The sequence below is a fragment of the Macaca nemestrina genome, chromosome 4 (assembly GCF_043159975.1).
Source record: "Macaca nemestrina isolate mMacNem1 chromosome 4, mMacNem.hap1, whole genome shotgun sequence".
Taxonomy (NCBI): domain Eukaryota; kingdom Metazoa; phylum Chordata; class Mammalia; order Primates; family Cercopithecidae; genus Macaca; species Macaca nemestrina.
In genome coordinates this window covers 55,708,517-55,727,570 of record NC_092128.1, presented here as the reverse complement: position 1 = coordinate 55,727,570, position 19,054 = coordinate 55,708,517, and the positions used below count along the sequence as shown (strand labels likewise).

Here is a 19,054-nt window from a genome sequence, read left to right as displayed (position 1 = left end):
TTAACTTACACACAGTGTCCAGCATCACAAATCCCTCGTCCTGAGCACATCCAAGGGCACCCTGAGGCCAGTACAACATTATCAATCGCCCAGGAATCAGCCCCCACAGTGTAGTTGGCCTGAATCCATCTGAACCGGGTCCTGGGAGAACTAACCAAAGAAAACACACCATTGGTTTGACGAGCAACCTTAAAAGCACAAGGACATTTATTTTAATTCCCTTTTCTCTTTAAAGTGCCCTCCTCCAGAGTCCAGTTGTCTCTTCCTTGACGCACTTTATCTTCCTACTAAGTAGTAGGAAATGCTGTTTTCTCTTGACTAATCAACAGGAGAGTAGAAAGCATGTTATTTATATATTTCACTTTTTTTTTCTCATGTAAGATTCTACAAACACATGTGTGAAATGGAAAAGTTATTTTGAAATATCCACTTGTTTTGTTTTTGAAATATATGCAGAATTTTAGTTTTTGCTTTCAGACTCTTATTGCTATTCAGTACTGGGAGGGACTGAAGGTGATAAACATGAGGAAAAGTTGGAGTCTTACAAAATTCTGGCAGTGAGGTCTCTATTTTACTGTCCCGGAATGGTTTCTGAGAGTAAATGGAAGCCCTTGATACTTCTGCACTCCACTTTGGTTCTCGAGGTCCTGGGTTTCTAAAGCTGAGGTCTAGAATGATGTGATGCATTCTCATATTTTCTATTTATTTGCAGTCTGTTATTTGGAGTATCTTGGGTCACAAGACTGCTTTATCCAGAAAGAGATGCAGACTTACCAAACAACAGTAACAGCCCCTGACTTAGGAAAAGTTTGCATAGAAGTGTGTTTGTCTATGATGTGGAATGTGGAACACAGTCTACTTGAAGTAGAATTTCAGCAGCACCATTCTAAGTAGTACTGTTTCCCCTACACAAACTCTCTGTGGATGTGACACAGCTGTCGGCATGGTGGCTTTAACATGGAAACCTCATCACAGCACCACTGTTTAACACCTGTCAGTGGTTCCCCTACACGTGCACTGTCAAGACCAAACTACTTATGACGACATACATGGTTCCTCCATTGTCTGCCCTCTTTCCTGGCTCCAGACCTCCTACTTCTCACCTTGCAATTATATTCTGGCAACACTGAACCCTTGAATTTTCCCATCCACTCATGCTTTTTCTGGCTTCCTGGATTTTGTTTTGGCTTACGCCAGCACAAGTGCCCTCTCGCTCCCCTCTTCTCCTGGATAAGCCCTACTCAGAGTCAGCTGAGACATCAACTCCTTTAGAAAGCTCCCTCCAGTTCTCCCCAAATGAGTTAGGTAGTATGCTCCTGTGTTTCGATAATATCTCTGAGTACTTCCTCTGGTATCATCTCATAGCATAAATAGCTGCTTAGAGGTTTGTTATCCTAAATACAGTGATGTGCCGCGTAACGACGTTTCTGTCGATGATGGACTGCGTTTATGACAGTGGTCTCATAAGATTATAATGGAGCTGAAAAAAATTCTTATTGTCGATTGACATCTTGATGATTCTGACCTTGTGTATGCCAAGGCTAATAATGTGTGTTTTTGTGTCTTAGTTTTTAAGAAAGAAGTTTTAAAAGTTAAAGTTCTCAAAATATTAAAAGCTTATAGAATATAGAAAGAAAACATTTTTGTACAGATGTACAATGTGCTTGTGTTTTAAGCTAAGTATTATCACAAAAGAGTCTAAAAGTTTAAGAAAAGTTTATAAAATGAAAAAGTTATAGTAAGGTGAATTTATTATTGAAGAAAGAAAATATTCTTTTTTAAAATTTAGTGGAGCCTAAGTGCATAGTGTTTATGAAGTCTAGAGTAGTGTACAGTAATGTTCCAGGCCTTCACATTCACTCACCACTCACTCACTGACTCACCCAGAGCAACTTCCAGTCCTGTAAGCTCTGTTTATGGGAAATACCCTGTACAAGTGTACCAGTTTTTAATCTTTTATACCATATTTTTATTGTACGTTTCCTATGTTTAGAGATACAAACACTTGGAATTATGTTACAATTGCTTACAGTATTTAGTATAGTAAAATGCTGTACAGCTTTGTAGCTGAGGAGCAATAGGCTATATCATACAGCATAGGTGTGTAATGGGCTAAACCATGAAGGTTTATGTAAGTTCACTCTATGCTGTTCACACAACAATGGAATTGCCTAACAATGCATTTCTCAGATGTATCACCATCGTTAAGTGATGCATGACTTTAATATATTTGGATCCCGGCATCAGCTTATTCATTTAGTACCAGAGTGCTTAAAACACTGTAGATATTCAGTAAGTGTTTGTTGAATTAAAAAAAATGAGTAAATGAGCTACAACTAAGCACTATTTAAAGCTTTAGCAGTCATAGGAAACTACTTTAGGCTAAATACTAAAATGTTTTGGCTTCCTGAATTTTCCCTTGCCACTTGGTTGTACATTTCTGGATCAGGTTTGCACCAGGAAAACAGAAACCACTATAAATACTTAACACAGAAAGAAATTAATGCAAGGAATTGGATGTATAGAAAGTGGCAGAGCAGAGAAGCCAGTAGAAGCAGCGAGGAAACCAGAGTTTAGCAAAGTCAGGAGGCCACTTACTATGAGTCTAAGACTAGAGGGACACAGGGAGGAAGTGTTGCTGTTGGTGCCCAGGGACCAGGGTCACCTGGAGGGCCACCCAGGGGAGCCAGAGCCACAGAAGTTGGCCAAGACGCAGCTGAGGCAGAAAGAAGGGGGAGGAACACCCTGATTTATCCCTTATTTCTCCCCTCCTTTCTCCTGCCAGTGTCTGACAGCAGATGTAGGAGGCTGGGAAACGCAACCTGCCATTCAGAACAGAGCACAGGAAGGGAGAGGAAAGGATCTTGGGGGGAGCAGTCCCAGGAGGTAATCAGTCACCATAGTACCCACTAGTTCCTAGAAACATCCTCCAATGATCCAAATGCCTGCGCCACAAAAGTGGGAGCCTGATGTAAGTCAGTACAACTCTTGAATGTGATCTGAAATGCCGGGGAGGGGAAGACAGATGCAAAATAATATGAGCATTCCAAAGGAACCAACCTTTTGTTCATATTGTAGTACTGAGATGAAAAAAAACTAAGGGTACTCTCCAATATGTGGTAATTTCACATACTGCTTAGTGTGAATAAGTATCAGTCTGGTTTATGGGCAGAGACTTATTTTTACAACAGTTTAAAAATGGAATCTGGTGGGCAGCCTTTATGTTAGCAAAGAACAGAAAAGTTCAGCCTCGTAAAACTTTTGGTGCTCTCTAGCCACATTTAAAACTTGCAACCCAAAGCACCCTGCACTTTTTTTCTTCCTGGCACTTCCATGCATAATTATCATGAAAGAATAATAGAATTCCTAGGCCGAATCACAATTATTTTCAAATTAAGTGACAGGCACCCAACGTTCTGACATGTAGCCAAATGACAATTCTCACATGGTGGAGAGTGGAAGGTAGACAGTGATCCGCTTCCAATTCTGGAATCTTTCTGAGGTATAAATTGAACTTTCCGTGTAGTGCAGACAGCCAATGGTTGGAGGAACACACTCTTCGGTGACAAGATGCCAGTCCTTGCCATTGTTCAGAGAATACTGGAGCTGTACACTGTGGGAGCTGCTGAAGGGCTTGCTACAACCCATGCTCATTTCAAACTGCAGAAAGGTAGATGCTGACACATGAAAATCCCAGGTCTCAGCATAACGAGGTTTTCCTGAAAAAAAAAAAAAAAGTGTAATGATAGCATACATGTGTGCCATTTTCTTATTTGGTGTTTATGCTTATAATAAACATTTTCAATAGCAAACAAAAATCACGGCGTATCTTTAATGCCCCATATGTGCTTTGACTTTTCTTCTTATGTTTTCTGTTTTTATTTGGTTACCACAGATTTGGAAATATGGAAGGCTGCTAATTTGAAAAGCATTACCACCTTGGAAAGGGCTAACATAGTATCTTTAAAATACTGATATATTACAGTTGTACATATTTTTGTGGTTACATGTGATATTTTGATACATTTTATACAATATGCAATGATCAAGTCTGGGTTATTGGGATATCCGTCACTTCAAACATCTATCTTTTTTTAAACACAGAGTCTTAAGTCTACAAGGTATGAAACATAGGAATGTCTTCTCATAGATTTTTTTTGCTCTTCTTTTAAGAAACCTTACTCATATCATTCACGTTCCGTGAAAGACAGTTCCAACAAAAACCATCACTAGGATGACCAAGTTGTCTTAGGACAATAAAACTTCCTTTTTTTCCCTGAGAGCCACCCTCAGCATGGGTAATTAGGCACAGTTTTGCATTAGAAAGTTTCCTCCTGAGTTTTAGTTAATTTAGTCCTCTAGGTAATCAAATATTCTCCTTTTATCTAGTGATAATATATACCTATGTTTTCAGTGAATATCAGAGCAGTGTCCATGGAGAGACAGTCAATATCAACTTGACCTCCTTGGATTCGATACCAATTGGCTTGCAAATCTATAGAGCCATCAAATTTGTCTTGAAATCCAGTTTGAGAGCTGTCATTCATTCCTATAAGAACATCATCCAAAGCCCACTGGGCTGAATGCTTCCCTGCAATCAGATGAATAAAGGCAGTTAGAGAAGGTTTGTTACATAGCAATATGAATATCTTCATGACGGTGATTTTAAATCAAATTGTCTAGAAATTGACAGCAAATTAAGAAACACACAGTGCAAGGTGGGTATGGATACTGCATGACCTAAAAGCTACCAGAAAGCTGGAGTGAGCAGTAAGTTACCATGTTGTGGCTGCCACCATCGAAATGCTGTTGCAGGTGTCTTCGCCTCCTGTGGCAGGTCAATGGAAATGATCTGTGGTTCCAGGAAGGACATGAAGTCCAACTCTCGAAGCAAATGCCAGAGTATCCCATTGTCATTTGAATACTGAACAATAAGCCCTGAGTTAAAAGACATAAATCCAGTTATTTGGACACTTTCCTAGAGGGAAGGAACAGTATTTCTTAAATGGTGAGACTGCAGCAACCTCAAATTGTGTCTCCTAGAATAAGAGGGCATATTCGTGTAACTTCCAAGGAATGAATTAGTGGACCTGAAGGCTCATCAATTTTTTGAGAGTTTCTAATGCACTGATTCCCAGGAAATGAAGGAAAAAATACAGAAGCTCTTATAAGACTACTCAGCTTTGTATGAGTGATGAGTAAGTTGGTAAGGGGAGCATAAAAACCCACTATAGATCATGTATTTGAATTTTAGATTCTGTTCTGAACATTACAAAATCTCATATCATTATTACATATTCAGAAGAAATATCTCAATCTCCCTGGCAAAAAATCAAGTAGCTCTTTGTTGCCGAAGCACAAGGCAATAGGCACTGCCTGGTTTGAAAATCTATTAAGCAGAAAGATCCCTTTACTCGCACTTCACACTTTGTCAGACCTTGGTCAGTGAAGCCTAAGTGAAACCAAATTATTATTATTATTATTTTTTATTTTTTATTTTTTTAAAATTAATTAATTTATTATTATTATTAAGTTCTAGGGTACATGTGCATAACGTGCAGGTTTGTTACATATGTATACTTGTGCCATGTTGGTGTGCTGCACCCATCAACTCGTCAGCACCCATCAACTCGTCATTTACATCAGGTAAAACTCCCAATGCAATCCCTCCCCCCTTCCCCCTCCCCATGATAGGCCCCGGTGTGTGATGTTCCCCTTCCCGAGTCCAAGTGATCTCATTGTTCAGTTCCCACCTATGAGTGAGAACATGCGGTGTTTGGTTTTCTGTTCTTGTGATAGTTTGCTGAGAATGATGGAAACCAAATTATTAAGTGGCAAAGCAGAAAGGCTCACGCCTCTCCAACGTTAGTCTGACTTTTGTTTCTCTGTGTCACCTTTTCCCCTTTTCTTGTCCCAGTCATCCATGCCCCTCCACTGTCACGGGTGATATGATCCAGGGAACTGCACATTAACGTGTAAGGGACCTCATGTCCCTTCTAAAAGAGGGTGCAGAGAAAGCGTAATGTTGAATGAAAGGAAAAGGTTGCTAAGGATGAAATTGTGGGAATTAATTATGTACATATGTGTGTGTGTATAACTAGGTATAAATCAGTGCCCGTGTTAAGAATAAGACTGTGCCAGCCTTTATACCCCCTCTTTGGTAGGAAGGGATAGAGTGGTAGAGGGTATTGATCTAATTGCCTATTCCATAATTTTCCTAAGACTGGCACTGCATATTCATAATTACGACTAGGGATACTGAACCACTTTTTGAATATTCATAGAAATTATGCTCAGTAAAGTTGTTATTTTCATTATTATTATTACTTTTTGAGACAGGGTCTCACTCTGTCACCCAGGCTGGAGTGCAGTGGCATGATTACAGCTCACTGCAACCTCTGCCTCCCTGGGCTCAAGTGATCCTCCCACCTTAGCCTCCCAAGTAGCTGGGACTACAGGTGTGTGCCACCCCGCTTGGCTAGGTTTTGTACTTTTTGTAGAGATGGGGTTTTGCCATGTTGCCCAGGCTAGTCTCAAAATCCTGGGATCATGCGATCTGCCTGCCTCAGCCTCCCGAAGTGCTGAGATTAAAGGCATGAGTCATTGCGCTCGACAAATTCTAACTCTTTTGGAAAATTATATATATATATTTTTTGCTATGTAGAACCTTTCTATTTCTCTATTCTTGACTAACAAGAATTTCTCAACTCTTTATCATGTTGGATAATTATTTTAGTGTCAAAAATATTATAATAAAGTGTAGTGCTAAAAGAATGCTGTTTATGGCTAATTAATTGCACGTGGAATTATTGCCACTACATCTGACAAAGGATGATGCTAGGAACAAAAATGACAAATATGCTAAAATTAGAAATCTCAAGATAATAAAACCTACTGTATTTAAAATAAAAGAACTCATTAGACTGAATGAGAGGATGAAAATATGTTCAAATAACAGAACTCTCTGGGGAGAAAGCATGCTGTATACAGGTGTGGGGATGAGGGTTACAGGTTCTGTTGACGAAGGTGAGACCCACATGTTGGGAAAGGGACAGTCACACTAAAGTTCATGAAGAAAATGGAAGCAAGGCTGTCTTTATTCTAGTCAAGTTGAGGAATGTGTGACATAAGCTCCAGTCTCCAAACTCTGATGTTGCTCAAGATATGTCCTATGGGCTTTTTAGTGTGATGTTGGATGTCTGAGAGTGCAGACACATCAAAATTCAGGTTTTTTTGTGGTTACTAATTTGTATTAATATGGTTTAAGCTTAATAAGATGAGAGAGAGGCTGAGATTGAGATTACTTAGTTATTTTGGGGTTACCTAATCAGAAGGTAGATAATACTAGAAATGAAGCATCATGAGATAAACTGTCACTGGCTGGTCCTTTATAATGCCTTTGACTCAAAGTATGGTCTGAGACCAGCACCTGCATCACCTTGGAACAGGTTTTATAACCTGTGATGGTTTAAAAAATATGTCCACACATTCTTTGACACTCCTCCCTTCAAAAAGTGGAGCTTAATTCTCCTCCCTTTGAGTGTGGATAGTCTTAGTAACTTGCTTCTAATGCATAGAATATGGTGGAAGTAATGGTGTGTAACTTTGGAAACAGTCATAAAAGGCATTGCCGTTTACTCCTTGCTCCCTCTCAGAGCTCTTGCTCTGGGGAAAGCCAGCCTACATTTAGTAAGGACATTCGAGCAGCCTATGGACAGGTCTACAGGGTGAGAAACTGAAACCTCTTGCCAACAGCAGAGTAGAACTAAAGACTTTTGCCAACAGCCATGTAAGCGAGCCATCTTGGAAGTAGATCACCTAGCCCTGGCTAAGTCTTCCAGTGACTGCACCCATCCTGCCTTTTGTCTTGACTGCAACCTCACCAGAGACCCTGGGCAGAACCATTTAGCTAAGCTGTTCCCAAATTCCTGACTCACAGAAACTGTAAAATAACAAATATTTGATGTCTTAAGCTACTTAGTTTTGGGATAATTTGTTATGTAGCATACCACTCCAATCCTACTAAATCTAAATTTGCATTTTAACAAGCCTCCCAAATGACTCAGGTGCACATTAAATTATAAGAAACATGGCTCAGGAGGTGCATACTTCATTTGGTTTCTGCCTTTCTCCTCATTAGCTTTTTAAGGAGTGCCACATACACCTTCAGGCAGTAACAAGGTCTAAAGAGATGAGGGCCCCAATTCCAAAGGACAAAGAAGGAGAGCCTCCCAGATAAGAATGAGAGGGTCGAGGAATGCAAGAAAGGGAAACAGCAATATACATATCTCATATCACTTGCGAACCTCATTAGCCATGTCATCTAACACACTGTATATCTGAATAAACCAGGCCCTTTAACTCATCTACCGAGTGTTCAAGGCATGTGAAACACTTCTCTTTCTAAACAGCAGCTCCATCTGCATTCTGCCCAGTCTTACTGAAAATAGCATAATTTTGATTTTAATTCCAAATATGTAAATTCATGCTTCAACTTGAGTAAGTAAAGAATCTCTGCTTTCATCACTGGAAGAGATTTGTTCAAGGATTTAAGCAGATTTACATTTTAACAACCAGTTTTCAATAAAAGGCTAAGAAATGCCCGTGGGATGTGAATTATGTGGCCGGCACTGAGTTTATGAAAGTGGCTCAAGACTAGCTGAGAAAAGGTTGCTTGTTACTAAAAGGATACTGAGGGCAATGTGCATCGCAGGGCAGAAAACAGCACTTGTAAACAGAAGGTCAATACAGAGCAAAGACTCCTGTCTATATTATATGATAAGCAGATGCTTTCTATTCTAACTTGCTTAGGATTTATTTTTTTAGGTCATACATAAATAAGGGTATGGATTTGTAATTTTCAGAAGGGTTATACACAAAAATTTCCCTTATATTTCAATGTATCAAATGTCACTTCCTTGGGGAGCCCCCAACCAGACTATTTTTGAGTCCAAGTCAGCACCTCCCACTGCATAAGTTTACTTTCCACCTCACCAGGCTATTTGTTTCTGTCTAACCCTTACAATCTAACATTTTCTGACTTATTTCCTTTCTTGATTGCTTACTACCTGAGTCTTCTCACTAGAATGTAAGCTCCCCTGAGGACAGGGATTTACCCTTAGGTGGTCATTAGTGCCCCACTGGTTCTTCACCCTCTAGTGCATGGTAGGTTTATGCTTCTTTTCCCCTTCACCACACTTTCTCTTTCCCTCTGCCACATGGCTGGCAACATCCAGAATCTATGCGGCAGCCACCTCATTATTCTGGGTGCTGGAATGAGGACCTCGGGTGACCCATGAAGAAAATGTAGCACAGGGAAGAAACCATTTTATTTTAGCCCACTGATATTTAGAGGTTTATTTATTATTGCAGCATAACCTATCTCGTCATGAGGGACATATCTGTCTTTTGGTGATACTGTATCAACAAAAGCACCTAGAACAATGTCTGGCTTAGAACAGATTCTTAATAAATATTTATTGAAGAGATTACAGAATGCAAAAACGGTCTATAAAACCTTCTATACTGCTTCAGTAAATAGATGACTTGGATAATTACTAGACTAAAAGTACTGAGATATTCAGTAAAAGTTATTAAAGCTTTCAGTTAGTGATAAGACAGCCAAGGAAATGGAGAGCTGATGAACACAGCTGTTGGTAGCTCTACTGAATAATAGGTACCGTTTAAGCCAATGTGTTTTACACAGTCATACTGAGATATTAACAAACTTAGAAGGTGCAAACTCTTCACATGTTGCTGAGACCACGGTTTGGAGGAGGACACATCTGAGAAACCTGTGAATTTTGTGCAAGGAGTCAGTTCACATTCAAGGTCCCCTAAGGAATTATATCATATCTGTAGAGCTCCTACAGGCCACCCATGCTTCAAGCCTTTTGCATTTCTTTCAGAACGGAATTATTTGAGGCCGAAGATGGTATGAGTGCCTAGGGAGGGTGGAGTTCGGCACAAGGAGAGAAGCAGTATAGTATGATGGTTATGGCATAAATTCTGGAGCCAGCGTGAGTGCTTTGAATCCCTGCTCATCCACTTATTTAGTGCACGATCATAGGCAGGTTACTTGACCTTTCTGTGCCTCAGTTTCTACATCTGCAAAATAGAACTAATTATATTACTTATGGCAAAAGAGTAGGCAGGAGATAAAATGAATTAACACCAGTAAAACACATGGAATAGTGTCTTGCATATAATAAGTCTCAGTAAAAGATAACATTTATTATTGCCAAGAACTGCTCCTCCTACACAAGGATTCTGGTCTGCCCAGAATATAAGTTTATGGGTGGAACTAGACTTTGATCTGCATTCAGTAATGCCCCGTGCAAACAAGTCTCTAGCTTCCATGCTAAATGTAAGAGTCTCTGATATTGTTTTAGGATTTTTTTTGTGTGTGTGCCTCCCTATGGATAGTATAGAGCAATAGGATTCCCTAAACAAATGCCACTTCGATTCTGCCTACACCCAGAGCAGACATGATATATTTCAGGCCTAAGGATCTGTATAAGAAATCTTAGGGATCATGGCTCTGTGCAGCTGCCGATTCTACAAAGCAGAAGAGAAGAGAAGGAATGATTCAGGGTAAGGAATCAGTTTGCAAAATCCTGGCCAAACTTTGGGAGGAAAAAGGACTAATCTGCCAATAGTGACTGTAATTTCCAAGGAAATATAGCAGCTTACCTTCATTTCTAGTTCTTGGTTTGATGCAGGTAATACCTGAAGTTTTGCTTCCAATTTGTATATAAAATTGAACGAGTCTGGGGAATAAAAACTTCAGTTTACTTACAAATAAGAGTTCAGAAGAGTTTTAACCATTTGCATTTTGATACTTTAGAAAAAAAACCTCCTGTAATTATTAAGTACTACTTTCAAACTCAAAGGGCATAGACAAGCAGAAAACACATAAATTATAGTAAGCTAATTCGGTAACCATTTAGAAAAAGTTAATTAATATGACCATTCATTTTATTCTGTAATAATGATCTAAACAAAAGGAAACCATTGAATATCACTTCATTGTGACAGTCTGCTATAATGTAATGGAATTACTAAAATGGAAATTGAAATTCCTTAAATCTAGTTAACACTATCATTGGAAACTCAAGATTAAGATTTTTTTTTATTATACTTTACGTTCTGTGATACATGTGCAGAACGTGCAGGTTTGTTACATAGGTATATACATGCCATCGTGGTTCGCTGCGCCCATCAACCCATCATCTACATTAGACATTTGTCACTCAGGCTGGCATGCAGTGACACAATCTCAACTCACTTCAACCTCTGCCTTTTGGGCCCAAGTGATCCTCCTGCCTCAGCCTCCTGAGTAGCTGGAACCACAGGCATGCACCACCACACCTGGCTAATTTTTGTATTTTCAGTAGAGACAGGGTTTTGCCATGTTGGCCAGGAGCTGGGCTTGAACTCCTGACCTCAAGTGATCTACCTGCCTCAGTATCCCCAGGTGCTGGGATTACAGGTATAAGCCACCGCATCCAGCCAAGATGAGGAAAAATCTAACTTAAGAAGTTGAATACCATTATTTGTTTAGAGTCAGATTACCTGTCAGTTGCTGATTTAGACTCACTTGGCTAAATTTTTCACAGCGGGCCTTCAGTCAGTATGACGTAAATTATGCCTCAGTCCATAGTGACCGACAGAGAGTACCTGCTTGACAGGCACACCTCTGACAATGCAGATGGAAAGGGACGGAAATTGAAGGCAGAAAAAATATGACACAGGACCCCAGTTTTGTGAGGAGATCTAAAAATTTTAAACATTTTTTTTCTATTTCCTTTGTTCCACTTCTCAAATAATTTAATTGCTCTTTTAAAAAGCAGTTTTATTTTAGGTGTACTATTATTTCCTTTGATCTTAAAAACCAAACAGTTCTTTATTTTACCAGTAGGTGTCAGTGTAGGCATTTAATATTTCTGGGCACCATTTTCAATAAGTGAATACAAATCAACTTAGATAAACGAGGATGCATCATTTTCGGACATAGAATGTAAGGTTGGAAAAATCTTTGTTTCACACAGCACACACTAAGAATAATATCAAATGGTTTTCATAATAATATCAAACTTTAGAAAATCAAGCTGGCATACCGTAGACACACAGGCCTTGGTGATGACCACACATGGATTCATGAATTGCGGCATGGTTTTTGTAGAAACCACCTATTTTATTGCAAAGCTAAAGTTATCTTCATTTTTACGTATCATAATCTATATACAGAAACATTATTGTATAAATTCTCAATAACAGAACAGAATGTTTTAGGTTAGACCACATCGTGTGGTAAATAATATGTTTGTGAAAAAGCATACTAGTTAATACTTCTTACCTGATGTTCCTGGTGTCCAGAGGGACCGTCCTGGCTTCCCTTTTCCCAGGGCCATTGAAGTAGAGAGATTTGCCATCGTTAAGTGTTCCACAGCCAGTTCCAACCTGGGCGCCTGTTATCTTGTACCACAGAGGGCTGAGCTTCCCCTCAAACCTATCGAACATCTCATTGTGATTGGGGACATTTGACACACAAGTTCCTTGTGCCGCTTCAGAAAAAAAATAGAGAGGAGAGATGCTTTGTTGGAATCATCAAACATGAGAAGGTCTATTCAACACATGGGCAAATGAAGAATGTCCATATGGATTAACATTGGGGAGAGAGACCACATGAAACTTTGTATCTCACAACTGTCGGTCTGAAAGACAGCCATCACTACCATCATCAAAAACACTATTCTGCCTCTGTAAGTTTTTATTTTTTGATAGAGACAGACATTGGGAAGACATTGGGAACCATACATTTCATAGTTCCTGCTGCTGAGGATTTGTGTAAACTGAGAAACAGATTTCATTCACAATAAAATTTGCTCGTTTGTTGTCCTATTCTAGGATCAATAGGGGCAGTCAGTCTCAAATTAAAACAAAAATCCTTGAAACTGTGAGGGACAGCTCTCCCCGTAGAAGGCCTGCAACAACATATGTTTGTCTTTGGTCACACGCCAGATGAAGGCTGGAATACTGAAAAGCTGGGAAGAAGCCTTTTGAAGTTGTCTCCAGGAAAAAAAAAAAAAAAAAAAAAGATTTTGAAGCTTATAATATTTTCTCCAATTTTACTCTTTAATCTCAGCTCTTTTCATTTTTGCTTGTAGCAACATCCAAAGGTCACTGTGGTCAGAGATACTTTTCTCATAAAGTACTCTTTTGGCAGACCTGGGTTTATCATAAGATGCATTTTTATTTTAAATGTGTAAAATTACATTTCCTATAGATAGCGACGTAGAGGGCTCACAGAGGCCGTGCAGCCATGCAGCATGTGGTTAAGAGCTTCAGTTTGGGGTTTGGAGAATGACTGCCAGGGTTTGATACTCAGCTCCAGCAACTCCCAGCTGAATGATGTCGGGAGAGTTACTGTGCCTCAGTTTCCTTAAATATAAATAGGGCTTCCAGTACTATGACAGAGTTATTGTTAGAATTAAAGGGGATGAAATAAAAAGAACCTCAATGTCTGGCATGAAGTAGGATCTCAAGCAATATGAATTATTACTGCTATGAATAATAAATCCTCTTAAGGAAACGAAATTTGTATTAGCATGTTTCCTTTCTGGGGCAGCTCAAAACTACAAAATATCCTAGCATCTCACGTGCCTGGGTTGCGAATTCCTACAATTCCCAGACTTAAAGAAGAATAAATTCAGAATTTCTTTCTTTGGGAGAATAACATGAAACACAGCAACTAGAGATGACTATTTTACAATAAAACCCTCAGACGCATGTATTTAGCCTTACCAGTATACCCCAGGTCACAGAAACACACTCCTGAAATGCAGTCCCCATGGCCACTGCAGTAACTGGGACAGGGCTCAGATATGTACACTCCATCTAAACCAAATGGAGGCACGTTTTTCTGTGAGCTGCTCTCCTGGATCCATCGGAATCTGGTCTTGCTGTTGGGAAAAACAACACACCTGTTTCTTGTACCAACATCTCATATCAAAGCACTGGAATATAGAAAAATTCAGGAAAATTCAACAGAGACTTAATATTTATTTCAAAGTCATGTCTGCTTGACTGCACTTAACCTTCAAAAGGTGTCTTTCTCTCAGATCTTTTTTTTTGAGATAGCATCTTGCTGTGTCACCCAGGCCGGAGTGCAGTAGGGTGATCTCAGCTCACTGCAACCTCCCGCCTTTCAGGTTCAAGAGATTCTCTTTGGGAGGCCGAGGTGGGCAGATCACAAGGTCAGGAGATTGAGACCATCCTGGCAAACTCTGTCTCTACTAAAAATACAAAACGTAGCCGGATGTGGTGGCGGGCGCTTGTAGTCCCAGCTACTTGGGAGGCTGAGGCAGGAGAATTGCTTGAACTGGGGAGGCGGAGGATGCAGTGAGCTGGGATCGTGCCACTGCACTCCAGCCTGGGTGACAGAGTGAGACTCTGTCTCAAAAAAAAAAAAAAAAAAAAAAAGAAAAAGATTCTCATGCTTCAGCTTCCAGAGTAGCTGAGATTATAGGCATACGCCACCATGCCCAGCCAATTTTTGTATTTTTAGTAGAGATGAGGTTTCACCATGTTGGCCAGGCTGGTCTCAAACTCCTGGCTTTATGTGATCCGCTCACCTCAGCCTCCCAAAGTACTGGAATTACAGGTGTGAGCCACCATGCCCAGACTGATTTCTTTTTCAGCATAAATGTTTGAATATTTTCTCACCTTCTGCTCTTTTAGTAATAAAATCCAGAAAGATATTCCATTATTTTACTTAATTAATACTTCACCCTGCTGTCACGCTCAGTTTATGGATATCTGCAGAAGAGGCTGTTTGGGAACGTTTGAAACAATCTTTCTTTCTTAGGACAGATAAGAGAACTCTGGCTATTTGCTGTTGACATGCTTCAGGTGGGGAAGAGTTAAGTTTGTACTGACAGCTCTATTCACCTGTGCCTTCCCTCCCTTCCTCTTCATCTCTCATCTTTAAATCACAAACACCAGTTTTAACTGCCAAGGAACAAAAGAAGGACCTGATCCGAGTACTTCAAAACCCTGGAACACTAGAGGGCTGGGCTACTGCCCAGTTCTTCATCTCCTAGAACAATAGTTTTGAGGTTGCCAAACTAAAATTTTTCCCAATTGCTTTCCAATTTTTAAAATACATCTTTTCTTTTCCAACATATGGAAACACACACACACACACACACACACACACACCCCTGTGATTTCATACCAGGGAAATATCTCTTCCTTCTCAGTTCCGCTATAATCAAAGGATGAAAATGTATTAGTATATCTACATTCCAATTTATTTTGCTGCCAATATTTATAGACTTTTGAGTTAATCCAGCTTCTTAGTACACAAGCATAAATCATCTTAAAGATTAATGAAGATTGTTAAAACCATAGATAAAGACGGCTCCCTCTCCCCTCTATTATTGTGAGGATAACATGGCAAGATCAGAATGGATTTCTTTTTGGCTCTTCAAGTGGCTTTGGAAATTTGGCAGCACTGAACCATAACCTTGGCTTTTTTTCCCCCTTCATTATTTTAAGTTACCTACTCATGGCAACTTTATAAACTGTAACTAGTAATGTTGTTTATTAGGTTTAAAATTTTTTGAGATAATTGCCTATTAACGTAAGCCCCAAGCCCCAGTTTCAGTGTAAGAGGAAGGTAAACATACAAATATATTTCCTTTGGAGCTAATTTGAAATATATTGGTCTTATTCTTTTTAAGGTAAAAAGAATTGAATTAAATAAGTTTAGAAAAACAAAGCAAAAGCAACAAAAAAAAAAATAAAAAGGTACAGTTGTCTTAGTGTCATGGACCTTGGGAAAATTCCTTCCCTTGGAGCTGAAACATTATTCAGCCTCTGAAGGTATCTGTCCTCTTGAAGGAAGTAAAGGGAAATAATGAACACCAGCATTTGTCAACTACTCTTAAGGAAAGTGTTAAGGCCTCTATGCCTCTTCCAAAAGATAGACTGCATGTTTGTGATAAATGAGGAAAATATGCCAATTCCCTAATACAAGTCCTCTTGGATTAGAAGTCATGCTTGCTTCTTCTTTTTTATGTTGCTATGACAGAACCCAGAGAAACATGGATCCACAGCATCTGTGGTAAGGGAAGTGATGAAAGAGAAAGGAAAACTTCTTTCCCCCACCCCAGGCTCTTTCACTTGGGCAAGATGAGGGCATCTCTCCATCAGTTGCCCCATTTCATGGAAGAAACCAGCTCGGATTTGGGCCCAGAAGCATTCAGAGGGTTGAAGAATCCTAAGTTTACGTAGAATTTTAGAAAAAGTTTTGGCAATTGGATACTGAATGAAGGACAAGTGAAATCCTTTGACCTGTCTCTGATTCTTGGGCTCTTACAGATTTTATTGTAAGAGAATCAAGTTCCGATTTGGCCAGAGTGAGGAGGTATCCTTGTTTGCAGTTATAGATCCTAAGGCTCCTATAGACCCAAGAAGCAGAATGCACTGTTACATGTTTGAGAGGGTAAAAGACCCCAGGAGCTCAGTACTAAGGAATACTTATTTAGATTTAAAAAAGAAAAACACCAAAAGACTAATCATTTGGTTAACAGGGCGAGTCTGGTATGCGGTGAATCATAGCTGCGGGTCCTAGATAGAAGACTGTATTTCAGAGTGAAAGGGGAAGAGATGGTTCCTTTTTCCCTTCTTTCAATCTTTGCTAGTTTGTTTTTTGTTGAAAGGTGCAACTCAAAGCAATAAAGATTTCACTGGCCATGACCTCAGCACGCTTTGCTTCATTTCCATTTCTCCAAGTTATGCCTGGTTCCCGATGTCTACGGCCACTCTGTTCTCTTCTCGGTGGCAAAATCTTGGGATTGAACACAAGCGATTTAGCAACCTCAGGGTTTCTGGAATAGGCGGAAGAACTGGTGAAGAATTTATTATGAAAACTAGTCACTGAGAGACCATCAGAAGAAGGAAGGAAATAAGTAGGCTAAAGTTAAGTTAATAACTATGTCTCAATTCTATACTTTTAAAGTAGAGGAGATACAGTCTTGCAATTGTGACTACTAATGTATTTGTGCATATGTTCTATTCTTGCCTTTTCAAGGAGACACAGAATGTGGAACAATGATTTCTTAAGTAGCACTGGATACATTTTGGAAAAATATGAAAAAGGAAGGTGTCTTCATTATAGCTAACACCTACTGCTGGTCTTTATTCCTTATTCAACATCCCTTCATTCAATTTCTAAATTAATTTAGAAAGCATCTACAGCACGCTAGGTGCAGTACTAATGCTAGTAATACTATGAGGAACAAAACCCAGACATGCTTCCTGCCTTCATGTAGCCCACAGTTAAGTGAGGAGACACACTTAAACACCCACACAAATGCACCTGTGCAACTCTGACAACCATTAAGAAGGACATAGAGAAGAGTATCTAATAGAGGTCTTGACTTGATAGGAAGGTCTAGAAATAATTTAGAGGAAGTAATGATTGAGAGAAAGAGTTTAATCTTATGTAATTTTATTAGAAATAGATCATAGCCCAGGTGCAGTGGCTCACGCCTGTAATCCGAGTGTTTTGGGAGACCTAGGCGGATCACTTGAGGTTACGAGTTCGAGACCAGCCTGGCCAACATGGTGAAACCCCATCTCTACTAAAAATACAAAAATTAGCTGGATGTGGTGGCACATGCCTGTAATTCCAGCTACTCAGGAGGCTGAGGTGGGAGAATCACTTGAACCTAGGAGGTGGAGGTTTCAGTGAGCCAAGATCATACCACTGTACTCCAGGCTTGGTGACAGAGTAAGACTCCATCTCAAAAAAAAAAAAAAAAAAAAAAAAAAAAGTACATAATAGTGTGATTTGACTATTCTATTCAAAAAGCATCCCCTTTTGTTTTGCATGTCCCAGATAAGGAAAAAGAAGAAGATATCAATCTTTCTCTTTGTTTCCTTCCCCAATTTTCATTTTTGGTTGGAGGATGCCTGAGTGAATCAATTTCTACACCCGTACCCTTCCATCACCACACAATTCAATGTGATGTTGCATCTGCCTCTCAAACTAGGAAGGTTTCTGCTTGTCCTGTGCAGAGATGCAGGGTATTCTGCAGAATACTAAGCAACTTTTTTTCTAGTCCTGCCCAGAGACAGCCACTTTTTGTACTCTACATAGGATACCTAGAGCAGGCTACATAGCATACTGCCTGGATGGGGATGTCTCTGAGAGTTGTGAGAGGTATACCAACATATTTTCGCCATCACCAATGTGTTTTCTGTAGGCAAGAGCCCAGTGAATTAATATGAGCACAAACGGCTCCTTTGAGAAAATCAGCTTAGACTTATTTCTGAAAGAACAATTTTCTTGTAACTATTACAAGCATGTTTGCCTCATGGCAAAACAGCTCCGAATTTTAACAATTTTAACACTTAGAATTCTCAGTTTTCCAACACTGCATTTGGAGATATCTGAGTTTAACATATTGCAGAAGGAGCAACAACAGCTCATTTACTTGGGGTAAAGTAGAAACATATTTACTGTTCTTTAGTTGAGGGCTCTTCATCACAAATGCCATCAGCCAGCAAGCTGGATGGTATCCAAATTAACCATGACGCTGGATTCTAATGATGAATATTTTGTCTTCCAAAAGCTGAGGTCTAAGAAAATATTGATACATTGGGAGCCTCAAAATACTGGCTCACTTTGTGATGCTAAGGACAATCTGCTCTTACTTCTCATATGTGGCTTTACCAACTGGGTTATTCCACCCAACATCAAACACACCTCAGTTTCAGATTCAGCTATATATTTTATTACTTAATTTTTTTTTATTTCCATAGTTTTATGGGGGACAGGTGATTTTTAGTTACATGGTTCTTTAGTGATTTCTGAGGTTTTATTATTGTGTACCCATGACCTGAGCAGTGTACACTGTAGCCATTTATCCCCTCACATTCCTCCCCAACTTCTCCCTCTGAGTCCCCAAAGTCCACTGTGTCATTCTTATGCCTTTCCGTCCTCCTTCAGCTGTAAATTTATTATTGGACTTCAGGGAAATGA

The 19,054-nt window shown here is 39.6% G+C and overlaps 1 protein-coding gene across 3 annotated transcripts in view; it reads right to left on the bottom strand.

Annotated features, from left to right (window-relative positions):
* The window catches only part of LOC105475346 (reelin), a 510,664-nt gene that overhangs the window by 89,439 nt on the left and 402,171 nt on the right, over positions 1-19,054 (bottom strand). For all 3 annotated transcript variants that reach the window (XM_011730519.3, XM_011730520.3, XM_011730521.3), the window contains exons 29-35: positions 13,807-13,964; positions 12,359-12,566; positions 10,693-10,769; positions 4,780-4,938; positions 4,403-4,591; positions 3,446-3,719; positions 10-150 (exon numbers count right to left, since the gene is read on the bottom strand). In XM_011730519.3, coding sequence (XP_011728821.2) covers positions 10-150; positions 3,446-3,719; positions 4,403-4,591; positions 4,780-4,938; positions 10,693-10,769; positions 12,359-12,566; positions 13,807-13,964 — 1,206 coding nt within the window. The remainder of the gene's footprint in view (positions 1-9; positions 151-3,445; positions 3,720-4,402; positions 4,592-4,779; positions 4,939-10,692; positions 10,770-12,358; positions 12,567-13,806; positions 13,965-19,054) is intronic.